At 39.9% G+C, this 16,382-nt stretch overlaps 1 protein-coding gene across 2 annotated transcripts in view; it reads left to right on the plus strand.

Annotated features, from left to right (window-relative positions):
* Positions 1–16,382, plus strand: part of ARHGDIA (Rho GDP dissociation inhibitor alpha) — a 51,392-nt gene that overhangs the window by 27,591 nt on the left and 7,419 nt on the right. For both annotated transcript variants that reach the window (XM_053705858.1, XM_053705866.1), the window contains exons 3-5: positions 2,592–2,675; positions 4,056–4,132; positions 4,769–4,832. In XM_053705858.1, the coding sequence (XP_053561833.1) occupies positions 2,592–2,675; positions 4,056–4,132; positions 4,769–4,832 (225 nt within the window). The remainder of the gene's footprint in view (positions 1–2,591; positions 2,676–4,055; positions 4,133–4,768; positions 4,833–16,382) is intronic.

The following is a 16,382-nucleotide window of genomic DNA, read 5'->3' on the forward strand; positions in this document are numbered from 1 at the left end:
GGATGCCATTCAGCAGGCCGGACTGGACAATTGTAACAGACGCCAGCCTACTAGGTTGGGGCGCTGTCTGGAATTCTCTGAAGGCTCAGGGACAATGGAATCAGGAGGAGAGTCTCCTACCAATAAACATTCTGGAATTGAGAGCAGTTCTCAATGCCCTTCTGGCTTGGCCCCAGTTAACAACTCGGGGGTTCATCAGGTTTCAGTCGGACAACATCACGACTGTAGCTTACATCAACCATCAGGGAGGGACAAGAAGCTCCCTAGCAATGATGGAAGTATCAAAGATAATTCGCTGGGCAGAGTCTCACTCTTGCCACCTGTCAGCAATCCACATCCCGGGAGTGGAGAACTGGGAGGCGGATTTCTTAAGTCGTCAGACTTTTCATCCGGGGGAGTGGGAACTTCATCCGGAGGTCTTTGCCCAAATACTTCGATGTTGGGGCAAACCAGAGATAGATCTCATGGCGTCTCGACAGAACGCCAAGCTTCCTCGTTACGGGTCCAGATCCAGGGATCCGGGAGCGGTTCTGATAGATGCTTTGACAGCACCTTGGACCTTCGGGATGGCTTATGTGTTTCCACCCTTCCCGATGCTTCCTCGATTGATTGCCAGAATCAAACAGGAGAGAGCATCAGTGATTCTAATAACGCCTGCATGGCCACGCAGGACTTGGTATGCAGATCTAGTGGACATGTCATCCTGTCCACCTTGGTCGCTACCTCTGAAACAGGACCTTCTGATCCAGGGTCCCTTCAAACATCAAAATCTAATTTCTCTGAAGCTGACTGCTTGGAAATTGAATGCTTGATTTTATCAAAACGTGGTTTTTCTGAGTCAGTTATTGATACCTTAATACAGGCTAGGAAGCCTGTTACCAGAAAGATTTACCATAAGATATGGCGCAAATACTTATATTGGTGCGAATCCAAGAGTTACTCATGGAGTAAGGTTAGGATTCCGAGGATATTGTCTTTTCTACAAGAAGGTTTAGAAAAGGGTTTATCCGCTAGTTCCTTAAAGGGACAGATTTCAGCTCTGTCCATTCTTTTACACAAACGTCTGTCAGAAGTTCCGGACGTTCAAGCTTTTTGTCAGGCTTTAGCTAGGATCAAGCCTGTGTTTAAAACTGTTGCTCCACCATGGAGTTTGAACTTAGTTCTTAATGTTTTACAGGGGGTTCCGTTTGAACCCCTTCATTCCATTGATATCAAGTTGTTATCTTGGAAAGTTCTGTTTTTAATGGCGATTTCCTCGGCTCGAAGAGTCTCTGAGTTATCTGCCTTACATTGTGATTCTCCTTATCTGATTTTTCATTCAGACAAGGTAGTTCTGCGTACTAAACCTGGGTTCCTACCTAAGGTGGTCACTAACAGGAATATCAATCAAGAGATTGTGGTTACATCTTTGTGTCCTAATCCTTCTTCGAAAAAGGAACGTCTGCTACACAATCTAGATGTAGTCCGTGCCCTGAAATTTTATCTACAGGCAACTAAGGATTTTCGACAAACGTCTTCCCTGTTTGTCGTTTATTCTGGTCAGAGGAGAGGTCAAAAAGCTTCGGCTACCTCTCTCTCCTTTTGGCTTCGTAGCATAATACGGTTAGCCTATGAGAATTACAGCACATTCTACTAGAGCTGTGGCTTCCACTTGGGCCTTTAAGAATGAGGCTTCTGTTGAACAGATTTGCAAGGCTGCAACTTGGTCTTCTCTTCATACTTTTTCCAAATTTTACAAATTTGACACTTTTGCTTCTTCGGAGGCTGTTTTTGGGAGAAAGGTTCTTTAGGCAGTGGTTCCTTCCGTATAAAGAGCCTGCCTGTCCCTCCCGTCATCCGTGTACTTAAGCTTTGGTATTGGTATCCCATAAGTAATGGATGATCCGTGGACTGGATACACTTAACAAGAGAAAACATAATTTATGCTTACCTGATAAATTTATTTCTCTTGTAGTGTATCCAGTCCACGGCCCGCCCTGTCACTTTAAGGCAGGTAATTTTTCCATTAAACTACAGTCACCACTGTACCCTATGGTTTTCCTTTCTCTGCATGTTTTCGGTCGAATGACTGGTAATGGCAGTTAGGGGAGGAGCTATATAGCAGCTCTGCTGGGTGAATCCTCTTGCACTTCCTGTTGGGGAGGAGTTAATATCCCATAAGTAATGGATGATCCGTGGACTGGATACACTACAAGAGAAATAAATTTATCAGGTAAGCATAAATTATGTTTTTGGGGTTTCATGTCCTTTTAACACAGTGCAGCCAGCACGAAGACCTGTTTGAAGATAACAAATAGAGCAGTGAATTGATTGATAAATGGCTCTCAAGGATTTTTTTTTAATCCCGCCCCCTAGCTAGCAAAGCTGTGACTCCTATCCTAAGACATTCTTGTGTGAAATGCACCTTTTTTCTTTACTACATTTTTACCTTATTTTGTTATGTTAGATCAAAAGCAAAACACATTTATTCAAGAGACATTTTAAACTTAATAATTTTTTTTTTTTTCCAACTGCTGCAATATATTATGAAACTTTAAAAACTCCTTTTTTGTTTCTTTTTTTTTTTTTTTTTTTTTTTTTTTTCCCCTTAGATCCAAAGGCTCCAAATGTTGTAGTCACCAAATTAACCTTGGTGTGCACATCTGCTCCACTTCCCCTGGAATTGGATCTGACAGGTAATACTAACGGGTCATATGTACCTTTTTGTTTTTGTATCTAAATGTGGGTAATTTACAATATCCTCTTCTTTTGAAAAACTAATGTTCCTATGCTAAAATATATATATATATATATATATATATATATATATATATATATATATATATATATATATATATATATATATATATATATATATATATATATATATATATATATATATATATAATCTCTATCGATCGGATGATTTTAAACAGATTTAGGTTAACCATTTCAATTTAAACTGTATTTATAAATTGAAATTATCCCATTTCATATGAAAGATAGAAATGATTTGTTTGTCCTTTTACTTTAAAGGGACAGAATACAACAATTTTCATTTAACTGGATAGTCTACTCCATAAATTTGACTGTTTAAAAAGATAGATAATGCCTTTATTACCAATTCCCCAGTTTTGCACAGCCAACATGGTAATATTAATATATAACCTCTGTGATTACCTTATATTTAAGCCTCTGTAGATAGCACCCTTATCACATGGCTATTTATTATCTATTGACTTGCATTTTAGCCAATTAGTGCAGTCTCTGCCACAATCCACGGGCATGAGCACAATGTTATCTATATGACTCACATGAACTAGCAGTCACCTGTTGTGAAAAGCTAATAACAAAGCATGTGATAAGAGGCTGTCTTTAGTGTCTTAGAAACGGGCAGAAATTTTAGAGGTTTAAAGGTTATAAAGTATATTAATATAACTTGTTTGTGCAAAGCTGGGTAGTAAAGGCGTTGCCTATCTTTATAAACAATAACAATTCTGGTGTAGACTGTCCCTTTAACTGCATTTAACAGTCACTACTATAAAGAAGAATATGCACTGATACTGATCTAAAAATCCAGTATAAAACCTTTTAAAAACTTACTTAGAAGCTCCAAATTTAGCTCTATTAAGTTAAGGGTGGGACACCCACTGAAAGGGACTGAGAGCAGACCCTTCCCCCTCCCTTGCACATGAAAAGACCCATTATACAAACAGAAACATTCCTGAAGTCTGTATACATCTAAAACTTTGGGGCTTGTTTAGGAGTCTGACAATCAGCACAATGTTATTTAAAAATAAGCAAAACTATACATTTTTACAAAAATACCCCCAGATGGGCTATATAAATGGATAATTTACAAAACATTTGTGCAAAGAAAAATCTAGTGTACAATGTCCCTTTAATCTTCTTCCCTGTATCCTTCTCTAAACTAGTTTGGTCCTGCTCCTGATGCTTCTGGTCATAGTCCTGTTGTATCCTAAAGTGCTGCATTGCTCCTATTCTGTTCTTGCCTCATGCATTCTGTCTGACCAGATAACTAGATCTCATGAGTTGATGTCTTACCCTTATTTTAGGTGACTTGGAGAAGTTTAAGAAGGAGTCATTCATGATGAAAGAAGGGGTGGAGTACAGGATTAAGATCAGCTTCAAGGTGAGATATGGACGGTGGTGTGTTGACAATTGAAGGGGCAGTAGATTGTCTAAACTACATTATACAGTAGGTACAAAGGTATTTGTCACAGATTAATTTATTAAAATATTTGGAGCCCTTGGATTGAGTTTAGGGATTTGGGTGAGGGGAGCAGGGAGGTTTGATGTGCCATTGGGACCTGATGAGTACTTGGTTTTCCCCTGCCTTCCTGCACGGGATGAGCCATAGGTTTTCATAAGTGTTAATCCTATTGTCCTTAGGTTCATATAGGCAGAAGATTATCGATGCAATATAATAGGTTATTAGTTGGCAACTGTAAATGCTGTTGTGTTTTCAGAACTTAGTCATGCTATCAAGTGATGAGTTGGACTTTACATGAGTCATTCTTTATGTGTTGGACTATTGGTAACAGAACCTGTGACTCTTGTCTTTAGAACAATCACTGTGGTTCTAAACCTGTTCTCAGTATTACGCACAAAGTTTCTAGCCACTTGATTCTTTACTATTGTTTTTTCTTTTCTCAGTTTACTTTCTGTGTGATTCTTTTTTTATTTTTTGTTATTGTAAACTGAAACACTTATAATATTAGAAAGGACCTATAAATTACAAAAACATAACAGGTGCCTTTTCCTACAGGTGAACAAGGAGATTGTGTCTGGCTTGAGATATCAGCAGCAGACATTCAGGAAAGGAGTAAAAGGTAAGTCAGTTGGGGCTGTTCAATAGTGTGCATTTGTGTAAAAGGACGCATGTGTTAGGTGTTTTCTTAAAAAAAAAAAAAAAAAAAAGCATTACAACATATGTACTAATAACAATAGAGAGAAAAAGAACTGACACTGTTGAAAATAATGTGACTACAATAAACATTCTCTATTGAGAAATATAGTCAACCACCAATTTTTCAAATGAAATGTTGCGATTATATTATAGGCCACTCTTGGGTTTTCAGGCACACACACACGTTGTTACCAATCTAGTTAAAGAAGATGGGCAAACTTTGAAAAGCTATGACCATAATTACATGCTGACATGAAAACGGCATTGATACGCTAAATGCAGAACAGGCGTAACAGACAAACCATTAGGTGACTGGAGAGCAACATAAAAAGTGATATATGGATAATAGGCTATATTGTGAACAAAAGTATATAAATAAGCTGAACACACTATAAGTGGCCTTACTGCTCCAGAAATCTTAGTATTACAGCATAATAGGTGCAAATATAGACATTGGGAATATTAAAAACAAAAAAGAACTTAGTTCAGACCTCCTTATTGTTAAAAGAAAAAGAAAATATATTAAACAATTTTAAAGCTAGATTTATTTTATTTTTTAATAGCTTGACGGTTTCTCAGATCGTCTGCATGTACTGACCACCAGACTAAAATGAGCTGATATTAAATGGTTTCTGTGTTTGTTGCACAAATTATCATTAAATCAATTTGTTATATAATGCAATTAGTCTGTACTGTGTGAATAGCTTAAAAGGATAGTAAACCCAATTTTTTTCTTTCATGATTCAGATAGCGCATGCGATTTTAAACAATTTTCTAATTTACTTCTTCGTTCTCTTGCTATCTTTATTTTTAAAAGCAAGAATCTAAGCTTAGAAGCCGGCCCATTTTTGGTTCAGCAGCTGGGTTGTGCTTGCTGATTGGTGGCTAAATATAGCCACCAAACAGCAAGCACTATCCAGGGTGCTAAACCAAAAATGGTTTGGCTCCTTAGCTTAGATTTCTGCTTTCTCTTGTTAAGTGTATCCAGTCCATGGATCATCCATTACTTATGGGATATTCTCCTTCCCAACATGAAGTTGCAAGAGGATCACCCACAACAGAGCTGCTATATAGCTCCTCCCCCAGCTGTCATATCCAGTCATTCTCTTGCAAGCCTCAACCAAGATGGAGGTCGTAAGAGGAGTGTGGTGTTTTATACTTAGTTTATTCTTCAATCAAAAGTTTGTTATTTTTAAATGGTGCCGGAGTGTACTGTTTATCTCAGGCAGTATTTAGAAGAAGAAGAATCTGCCTGCGTTTTCTATGATCTTGGCAGAAGTAACTAAGATCCTTTGCTGTTCTCACATATTCTGAGGAGTGAGGTAACTTCAGAGAGGGAATGGCGTGCAGGTTTTCCTGCAATAAGGTATGTGCAGTTAATATTTTTCTAGGGATGGAATTTGCTAGAAATTGCTGCTGTGATACCAAACTAATGTAAGTAAAGCCTTAAATGCAGTGACAGTGACTGGTATCAGGCTTATTAATAGAGATGCATACTCTTATAAAAATATAATATAAAACGTTTGCTGGCATGTTTAATCGTTTTTATATGTATTTGGTGATAAAACTTATTGGGGCCTAGTTTTTTTTCCACATGGCTGGCTTGAATTTGGCCTAGAAACATTTTCCTTAGGCTTTCCACTGTTGTAATATGAGTGGGAGGGGCCTATTTTGCCGGTTTTTTTGCACAGCAAAAATTACAGATACAGACATCCAGCTTCTTCCTGCATGATCCAGGACATCTCTGGAGGGTTCAAACGGCTTCAAAGTCGTTTTTGAGGGAGGTAAAAAGCCACAGTAGAGCTGTAGAGACTGAAAAAAAAAAAAAAAAGTTTGTCTTATTATTTTTTGGGTATTAAGGGGTTAATCATCCATTTGCAAGTGGGTGCAATGCTCTGCTAACTTGTTACATACACTGTAAAAATTTCGTTAGTGTAACTGCCTTTTTTCACTGTTATTTCAAATTTTGACAATTTGTGTTTCTTAAAGGTGCAGTAGCGTTTTTTTATATTGCTTGTAAACTTGTTTAAAGTGTTTTCCAAGCTTGCTAGTCTCATTGCTAGTCTGTTAAAACATGTCTGACACAGAGGAAACTACTTGTTCATTATGTTTGAAAGCCATGGTGGAGCCCCATAGGAGAATGTGTACTAAATGTATTGATTTCACCTTAAACAGTAAAGATCAGTCTTTAACTATAAAAGAAATATCACCAGAAGATTCTGACTAGGGGGAAGTTATGCCGACTAGCTCTCCCCACGTGTTAGACCCTTCGCCTCCCGCTCAGGGGATGCACGCTAATATGGCGCCAATTACATCAGGGACGCCCATAGCGTTTACCTTGCAGGACATGGCTGCAATCATGAATAATACCCTGTCGGAGGTATTATCCAGGTTGCCTGAATTAAGAGGCAAGCGCGATTGCTCTGGGGTTAGGAGAAATACAGAGCGCGCAGATGCTGTAAGGGCCATGTCTGATACTGCGTCACAATATGCAGATCATGAGGACGGAGAGCTTTAGTCTGTGGGTGACATCTCTGATTCGGGGAATCCTGATTCAGAGATGAACCTCCGTGTGTTGCTTGGGGAGGTATTAGCTGCTCCGAATGACTGTAACACAGTTGCAGTACCAGAGAAATTGTGTAGGCTGGATAAATACTATGCGGTACCGGTGTGTACTGATGTTTTTCCTATACCTAAAAGGCTTACAGAAATTATTAGCAAGGAGTGGGATAGACCGGGTGTGCCTTTTTCCCCACCACCTATATTTAGAAAAATGTTTCCAATAGACGCCACTACACGGGACTTATGGCAGACGGTCCCTAAGGTGGAGGGAGCAGTTTCTACTTTAGCAAAGCGTACTACTATCCCGGTTGAGGACAGTTGTGCTTTTTCAGATCCAGTGGATAAAAAATTGGAGGGTTACCTTAAGAAATTGTTTATTCAACAAGGTTTTATTTTACATCCCCTTGCATGCATTGTGCCTGTCACGGCCGCGGCGGCATTCTGGTTTGAGGCCCTGGAAGAGGCCATCCATACAGCTCCATTGACTGAAATTATTGACAAGCTTAGAACACTTAAGCTAGCTAACTCATTTGTTTCTGATGCAATTGTTCATTTGACTAAACTAACAGCTAAGAATTCCGGATTCGCCATCCAAGCGCGTAGGGCGCTATGGCTTAAATCCTGGTCAGCTGACGTGACTTCGAAGTCTAAATTACTCAACATTACTTTCAAGGGGCAGACCTTATTCGGGCCTGGTTTGAAGGAAATTATTGCTGACATTACTGGAGGTAAGGGTCACACCCTTCCTCAGGACAGGGCCAAAGCAAAGGCCAAACAGTCTAATTTTCGTGCCTTTCGAAATTTCAAGGCAGGTGCAGCATCAACTTCCTCCGCTTCAAAACAAGAGGGAACTTTTGCTCAATCTAAGCAGGCCTGGAAACCTAACCAGTCCTGGAACAAAGGCAAGCAGGCCAGAAAGCCTGCTGCTGCTGCCTCTAAGACAGCATGAAGGAACGGCCCCCTATCCGGCGACGGATCTAGTAGGGGGCAGACTTTCTCTCTTCGCCCAGGCGTGGGCAAGAGATGTTCAGGGTCCCTGGGCGTTGGAGATCATATCTCAGGGATATCTTCTGGACTTCAAAGCTTCTCCTCCACAAGGGAGATTTCATCTTTCAAGGCTCCATTGACTGAAATTATTGACAAGCTTAGAACACTTAAGCTAGCTAACTCATTTGTTTCTGATGCAATTGTTCATTTGACTAAACTAACAGCTAAGAATTCCGGATTCGCCATCCAAGCGCGTAGGGCGCTATGGCTTAAATCCTGGTCAGCTGACGTGACTTCGAAGTCTAAATTACTCAACATTACTTTCAAGGGGCAGACCTTATTCGGGCCTGGTTTGAAGGAAATTATTGCTGACATTACTGGAGGTAAGGGTCACACCCTTCCTCAGGACAGGGCCAAAGCAAAGGCCAAACAGTCTAATTTTCGTGCCTTTCGAAATTTCAAGGCAGGTGCAGCATCAACTTCCTCCGCTTCAAAACAAGAGGGAACTTTTGCTCAATCTAAGCAGGCCTGGAAACCTAACCAGTCCTGGAACAAAGGCAAGCAGGCCAGAAAGCCTGCTGCTGCTGCCTCTAAGACAGCATGAAGGAACGGCCCCCTATCCGGCGACGGATCTAGTAGGGGGCAGACTTTCTCTCTTCGCCCAGGCGTGGGCAAGAGATGTTCAGGGTCCCTGGGCGTTGGAGATCATATCTCAGGGATATCTTCTGGACTTCAAAGCTTCTCCTCCACAAGGGAGATTTCATCTTTCAAGGCTTTCTGCAAATCAGATAAAGAAAGAGGCATTCCTATGCTGTGTGCAAGACCTAGTTATGGGAGTGATCCATCCAGTTCCGCGGACGGAACAAGGACAGGGTTTTTATTTGAATCTGTTTGTGGTTCCCAAAAAAGAGGGAACCTTCAGACCAATTTTGGATCTAAAGATCTTAAACAAATTCCTCAGAGTTCCATCTTTCAAAATGGAAACTATTCGGACCATCCTACCGATGATCCAAGAAGGTCAGTACATGACCACAGTGGACTTAAAGGATGCCTACCTTCACATACCGATTCACAAAGATCATCGGTTTCTAAGGTTTGCCTTTCTAGACAAGCATTACCAATTTGTAGCTCTTCCCTTCGGGGTTGGCTACAGCCCCGAGAATCTTTACAAAGGTTCTGGGCTCACTTCTGGCGGTTCTAAGATCGTGAGACATAGCGGTGGCTCCGTGTCTAGACGACATCCTGATACAGGCGTCAAGCTTTCAAGTTGCCAAGTCTCATACAGAGATAGTTCTGGCATTTCTGAGGTCGCACGGGTGGAAAGTGAACAAGGAAAAGAGTTCTCTATCCCCACTCACAAGAGTCTCCTTCTTAGGGACTCTTATAGATTCTGTAGAAATGAAAATTTACCTGACGGAGTCCAGGTTATCAAAACTTCTAAATGCTTGCCGTGTTCTTCACTCCATTCCGCGCCCTTCGATAGCTCAGTGTATGGAGGTAATCGGCTTAATGGTAGCAGCAATGGACATAGTGACATTTGCGCGCCTTCATCTCAGACCGCTGCAATTATGCATGCTGAGTCAGTGGAATGGGGATTACACAGATTTGTCCCCTCTGCTAAATCTGGATCAAGAGACCAGAGATTCTCTTCTCTGGTGGTTGTCTCGGGTACACCTGTCCAAGGGTATGACCTTTTGCAGGCCAGATTGGACAATTGTAACAACAGATGCCAGCCTTCTAGGTTGGGGTGCAGTCTGGAATTCCCTGAAGGCACAGGGATCGTGGACTCAGGAGGAGAAACTCCTTCCAATAAATATTCTGGAGTTAAGAGCGATATTCAATGCTCTTCTGGCTTGGCCTCAGTTAGCAACACTGAGGTTCATCAGATTTCAGTCGGACAACATCACGACTGTGGCTTACATAAACCATCAAGGGGGAACCAGGAGTTCCCTAGTGATGTTAGAAGTCTCAAATATAATTCGCTGTGCAGAGTACCACTCTTGCCACCTGTCAGCAATCCATATCCCAGGCGTGGAGAACTGGGAGGCGGATTTTCTAAGTCGTCAGACTTTCCATCCGGGGGAGTGGGAACTCCATCCGGAGGTGTTTGCTCAGTTGATTCATCGTTGGGGCAAACCAGAGTTGGATCTCATGACGTCTCGCCAGAACGCCAAGCTTCCTTGTTACGGATCCAGGTCCAGGGACCCAGAAGCGACGCTGATAGATGCTCTAGCAGCGCCTTGGTTCTTCAACCTGGCCTATGTGTTTCCACCGTTTCCTCTGCTCCCTCGACTGATTGCCAAAATCAAACAGGAGAGAGCATCGGTGATTCTGATAGCACCTGCGTGGCCACGCAGGACTTGGTATGCAGACCTAGTGGACATGTCATCCTTTCCACCATGGACTCTGCCTCTAAGACAGGACCTTCTGATACAAGGTCCTTTCAATCATCCAAATCTAATTTCTCTGAGACTGACTGCATGGAGATTGAACGCTTGATTCTATCAAAGCGTGGCTTCTTCGAGTCAGTCATTGATACTTTAATACAGGCACGAAAGCATGTTACCAGGAAAATCTACCACAAAATATGGAGTAAATATCTTTATTGGTGTGAATCCAAGAATTACTCATGGAGTAAGGTTAGGATTCCTAGAATATTGTCTTTTCTCCAAGAGGGCTTGGACAAAGGATTATCAGCTAGTTCCTTAAAGGGACAGATTTCTGCTCTGTCCTTTTGCACAAGCGTCTGGCAGCGGTTCCAGACGTCCGGGCATTTTGCCAGGCTTGGTTAGAATTAAGCCTGTGTTTAAACCTGTTGCTCCCCCGTGGAGCTTAAACTTGGTTCTTAAGGTTCTTCAAGGAGTTCCGTTTGAACCCCTTCATTCCATTGATATTAAACTTTTATCTTGGAAAGTTCTGTTTTTGATGGCTATTTCCTTGGCTCGGAGAGTCTCTGAGCTATCTGCCTTACAATGTGATTCTCCTTATCTGATTTTTCATGCAGATAAGGTAGTCCTGCGTACCAAACCTGGGTTTTTACCTAAGGTGGTTTCTAACAAGAATATCAATCAAGAGATTGTTGTTCCATCATTGTGTCCTAATCCTTCTTCAAAGAAGGAACGTCTTTTACATAATCTGGAAGTAGTCCGTGCCTTGAAGTTTTACTTACAAGCTACTAAAGATTTTTGTCAAACAGCTGCCCTGTTTGTCGTTTACTCTGGACAGAGGAGAGGTCAAAAAGCTTTGGCAACCTCTTTCCTTTTGGCTTCGGAGCATAATACGCCTAGCCTATGAGACTGCTGGACAGCAGCCCCCTGAAAGGATTACAGCTCATTCTACTAGAGCTGTGGCTTCCACCTGGGCCTTTAAAAATGAGGCCTCTGTTGAACAGATTTGCAAGGCCGCGACTTGGTCTTCGCTTCACACTTTTTCCAAATTTGATACTTTTGCTTCTTCGGAGGCTGTTTTTGGGAGAGAGGTTCTTCAGGCAGTGGTTCCTTCCGCTTAATCCTGCCTTGTCCCTCCCATCATCCGTGTACTTTAGCTTTGGTATTGGTATCCCATAAGTAATGGATGATCCGTGGACTGGATACACTTAACAAGAGAAAACATAATTTATGCTTACCTGATAAATTTATTTCTCTTGTAGTATATCCAGTCCACGGCCCGCCCTGTCCTTTTAAGGCAGGTCTAAATTTTAATTAAACTACAGTCACCACTGCACCCTATGGTTTCTCCTTTCTCTGTTTTCGGTCGAATGACTGGATATGACAGCGGGGGGAGGAGCTATATAGCAGCTCTGTTGTGGGTGATACTCTTGCAACTTCCTGTTGGGAAGGAGAATATCCCATAAGTAATGGATGATCCGTGGACTGGATACACTACAAGAGAAATAAATTTATCAGGTAAGCATAAATTATGTTTTTTCAAATAAAGATAGCAAGAGAACGAAGAAAAATTATAGGAATAAATTAGGAAGTTGTTTAAAATTGCATGCTCTATCTGAATCATGAAAGAAAAAAATGGGTTTACTTTATGCCATCCGGCTGGTGAATTTTTATGTGGAGAATGCTGTCTTGTTATTATACTTGGTGCTTAGGCAAAGGATCACAAATACAATGTCAAGCCCTTTGGAACTCAGCCCTTTTGGCTGTATAATTATTTAAAAAAAAAAAAAAAAGTATTAGAAAACTTCAAATCTGATATTAGGTTTGGTTACACATTTTGATCACTGGCATGCTACAGTTATAAAGAGCAGCATCAATTATTTAAAAAAAACATATATATATATAGTGTGTGTGTGTATATATGTGGCTAGGAAAATACTGTTAATTAACAATTGAATACAGTGGACAGTAGGGGGAGCTTCTTGCTGAACCAAGTTGTTTTTGCAAACTAAATATTTAGTGTGTGCTGTACATGCACAACTGTTGCACAAGGGCAAGGAGGTCTTTCAGTATACCGTTTGCTGTTGGATATACTACTACTCAATAGTCTGAATAATTGCTACCCACACTATTAAACATTGGGGTGATGTGTAGCTGCTTCTAGCTAGGCCTTTTACATGATCACAGAGGTAAACAACACTTTGTAGTTATACTGATTGATATAGAAGGGCGTGGGCAATTAAAGGTAAATTGAACTGCAAAGTCGTATTTCCTTAAAGTGAAGGTAACGTTTGACCTCTCTATACACAATTGAATTAGTCACACTTTAAACAATATAATCGCTAACTTCTTTTCCCAAAACGATTTTATATAAATATATATAATCAATAAACATGTTTTCAATTTCTATACCGTGCCGTTCCTGACTCCTCCCATTAGCCATTTCCTTATTTCAGATAGAATGACGTATAGAGCGCTCCCACCCGCTCTATATGTGTCACCCACGTGCGTTCATGAGTATCCCACGAACTGCGCATGTGCATAGAATACTGATTCCATAGTGATTCCGTAGATATAATAAACTTTGTTTTTAATAATAATTTGTTGTAGCCTACATTAGATTTGTCAGTCATTTATTCTAATTTTTACAATAAACTTACTTAGAATTATATTGAAGAAATTGTTTCCGTTTGTTAAAATTGTATCAGTCCGGATTTGGGTCTTCGCGATTGGTGCCGTTTCAAGAAAGTGTACTACGTATTATTCAATAACAATTGGAATAAGTATGCTTGAAACGGGAGCACGCTTGTTTTACCAGACTAACAAGAAATATTAAATGTATGTGCAGATCATCCTGGAGAAGGATGACGTAGATTGACGGCCGCCTAATGGCCAGAATTTCCATTGGATGCTCAAAAAACATGACCTGCATAAAAAAAAATATATATTAAAACCAGGTTGAATTTACGGACAGGATAAAGGTAATTAGAAACAGCGAAAACTCTAATTATATTGATAATTACAAAAAATGATGAATGAAAGTACCATTCATTTAGGGGGACACGTAAAATTTTATAATGCGATAAAGAGAACTTTACCTTCACTTTAAAGGGACAGTCTAGTCAAAATTAAACTTTCATTATTCAGATAGGACTTGTAATTTTAAACAACTTTCCAATTTACTTTTAACACATTTTCTTTGTTCTCTTGGTATTCTACGTTGAAACTAAACCTAGGTATGGTCATATGCCCTAAGCCCTTGAAGGCAGCCTCTTACCACATGCTCTTAAATTGCTTTTCACAACAAGAGACGTGTTAGTTCATGTGGGCCATATGGATAACACAGTGTTCAGTCACAGGGGGTTATTTAAAGGGACACTGAGCCCAAATTTTTTCTTTCGTGATTCAGATAGAGCTTGCAATTTTAAGAAACTTTCTAATTTACGCCTATTGTCAATGTTTCTCCGTTCTCTTGCTATCTTTATTTGAAAAAGGCTTCTAAGCTTTTTTTCTTTGTTCAGAACTCTGGAAAGCAGTTTTTGATTGGTGGATGAACTTATCCACCAATCAGCTAGGACAACCTAGGTTGTTCACCAAAAATGGGCCGGCATCTAAACTTACATTCTTGCATTTCAAATAAAGATACCAAGAGAATAAAGAACATTTGATAATATGAGTAAATTAGAAAGTTGCTTAAAATTGCATGCTCTATCTGAATCATGAAAGAAAAAATTTGGGTACAGTGTCCCTTTAAGATTTAGTACAACACAGTACTAAATGAAAGTTGATAGATAATAAACAGTCAATCATGTAATCAGGGGGCTTGCAAAAGATGCTTAGATACAAGGTAATCTGAGGTAAAAAGTATATTATTAGAACTGTGTTGGTTATGCAAAACTAGGGGATGGTTAATAAAGGGATTATGTATCTTTTTTAAAACAATAAAAATTCTATTGTAGACTGTTACTTTAATTATTTGTTATACCTGCAGCAGGGTATTAAATGTAGGGGAAATTGTTCTTTGGTTTATTTATGTTTTTAAAATAGCTGGTTTTGGTCATTAAAACCATCACCCATTGTTCTCAAGGACAAGCTCATTTAAATAGGCTGAGCCTGCAGAGAGAAGACATGCTCATGTTTGTTTTTCTCTATACACAAACACCAAAAGTTAGGTAATGAAAAGTTAATTATGGGTTGAGGGGGGTTCAATAAGCAAAACAAACTATTTTAGATAGAAACATCTTTCCCACCTCCACTGGCAGTTTGATTAGTGCTACTGACTCTTGTTCACATAGCTTTTCTGAAAGCGAATACTGCAGTATTCATATTATATAGTATATGTGGCAGTGAGAAAAATCTAGTATTTTAAATAACAACATAAAGGCAAAGGAACCGTATTTGTAAACAATCTAATATACCCCATGAGGTAATATGGATTATTAGGAAAATGTTTAAAGGGTGACATTTTACAGTACACTGTCCCTTTAAGTCCCCTTCTTTAAATAAAATCAAGCAATAGCATGTGCATACTGTTCTGGTCCAATAGCTGACTGATGCACTCTGTGTATATCACACTAGCATAAAAAAGATCTGCCTATAAAGGCTGTGACACACAGAGTGGCGCAGTGTGATGATGCGGCTGTGTGCACATAGTGTGTCCTGCCTTTTCATCTCTGTGCTCTCAGCCGCGTCAGGTTGCATAGCTGAGCGCTCAGTTTAAATATTTGAACTTCAGAAGCAATGCGACGCGTTGCGAAGCAGCTGCTTCGCCTAACACCGCATCGCTTGCAGTGTGTCAGAACTGCAAGCTGAGAAATTGGCATGTTTGTGCCAGTCGCTGAAATAACCTAAACATTTTTTTAGATGTGATAGATTTAAAACAGCTTAGTAGTATACTGACCCCTGCATACTATTCACTATTGTGTTCCTTTAGCTATGAGAGATCTTTTCAATATGTAATGGTCCTTTATGCTAAATATTGTCACACTAATACAGTGTGGAGTATACTACCAAGCCATATGCTTTTCTGTGACTTTAAACTAGGTTAACGGTTTTACTTCAGATTTAGGAAAGCGCTACACAGAAAGCTAGGCCATGATGTTTGCATGCATTGTGTAGAAATTTCTTGAAGGGCATGGTCTGCCAGGCATCTGATTAGCATGAAACTACAGTTGAATGATACACAACATTAAAGGGACAGTCTACATTTAAAATTATTGTTTAATAAGATAGATAATGCCTTTACTACCCATTCCCCAGCTTTTCACAACCAACATTGTTATATTAATATACTTTATAATATTTAAACCTATAAATTTCTGTCTATTTCAAAGGCTCAATAGACTGCCTCTTAATTACATGCTTTTTGTATTTGATTTTCACAACATGAAACTGTTTGTCATCTATATGGCCCACATGAACTATCGGCTAGATTACGAGTTTTGCGTTATGAGCGGCTCGGTTCTAACTTGCAAGTTATTGTCACCGCTCGCCTCCCTATAGAGCTGCTATTACAGGTTTACAAAAACCCAGCGTTA

Source organism: Bombina bombina, chromosome 1 (genome assembly GCF_027579735.1).
Source record: "Bombina bombina isolate aBomBom1 chromosome 1, aBomBom1.pri, whole genome shotgun sequence".
Classification (NCBI taxonomy): Eukaryota; Metazoa; Chordata; class Amphibia; order Anura; family Bombinatoridae; genus Bombina; species Bombina bombina.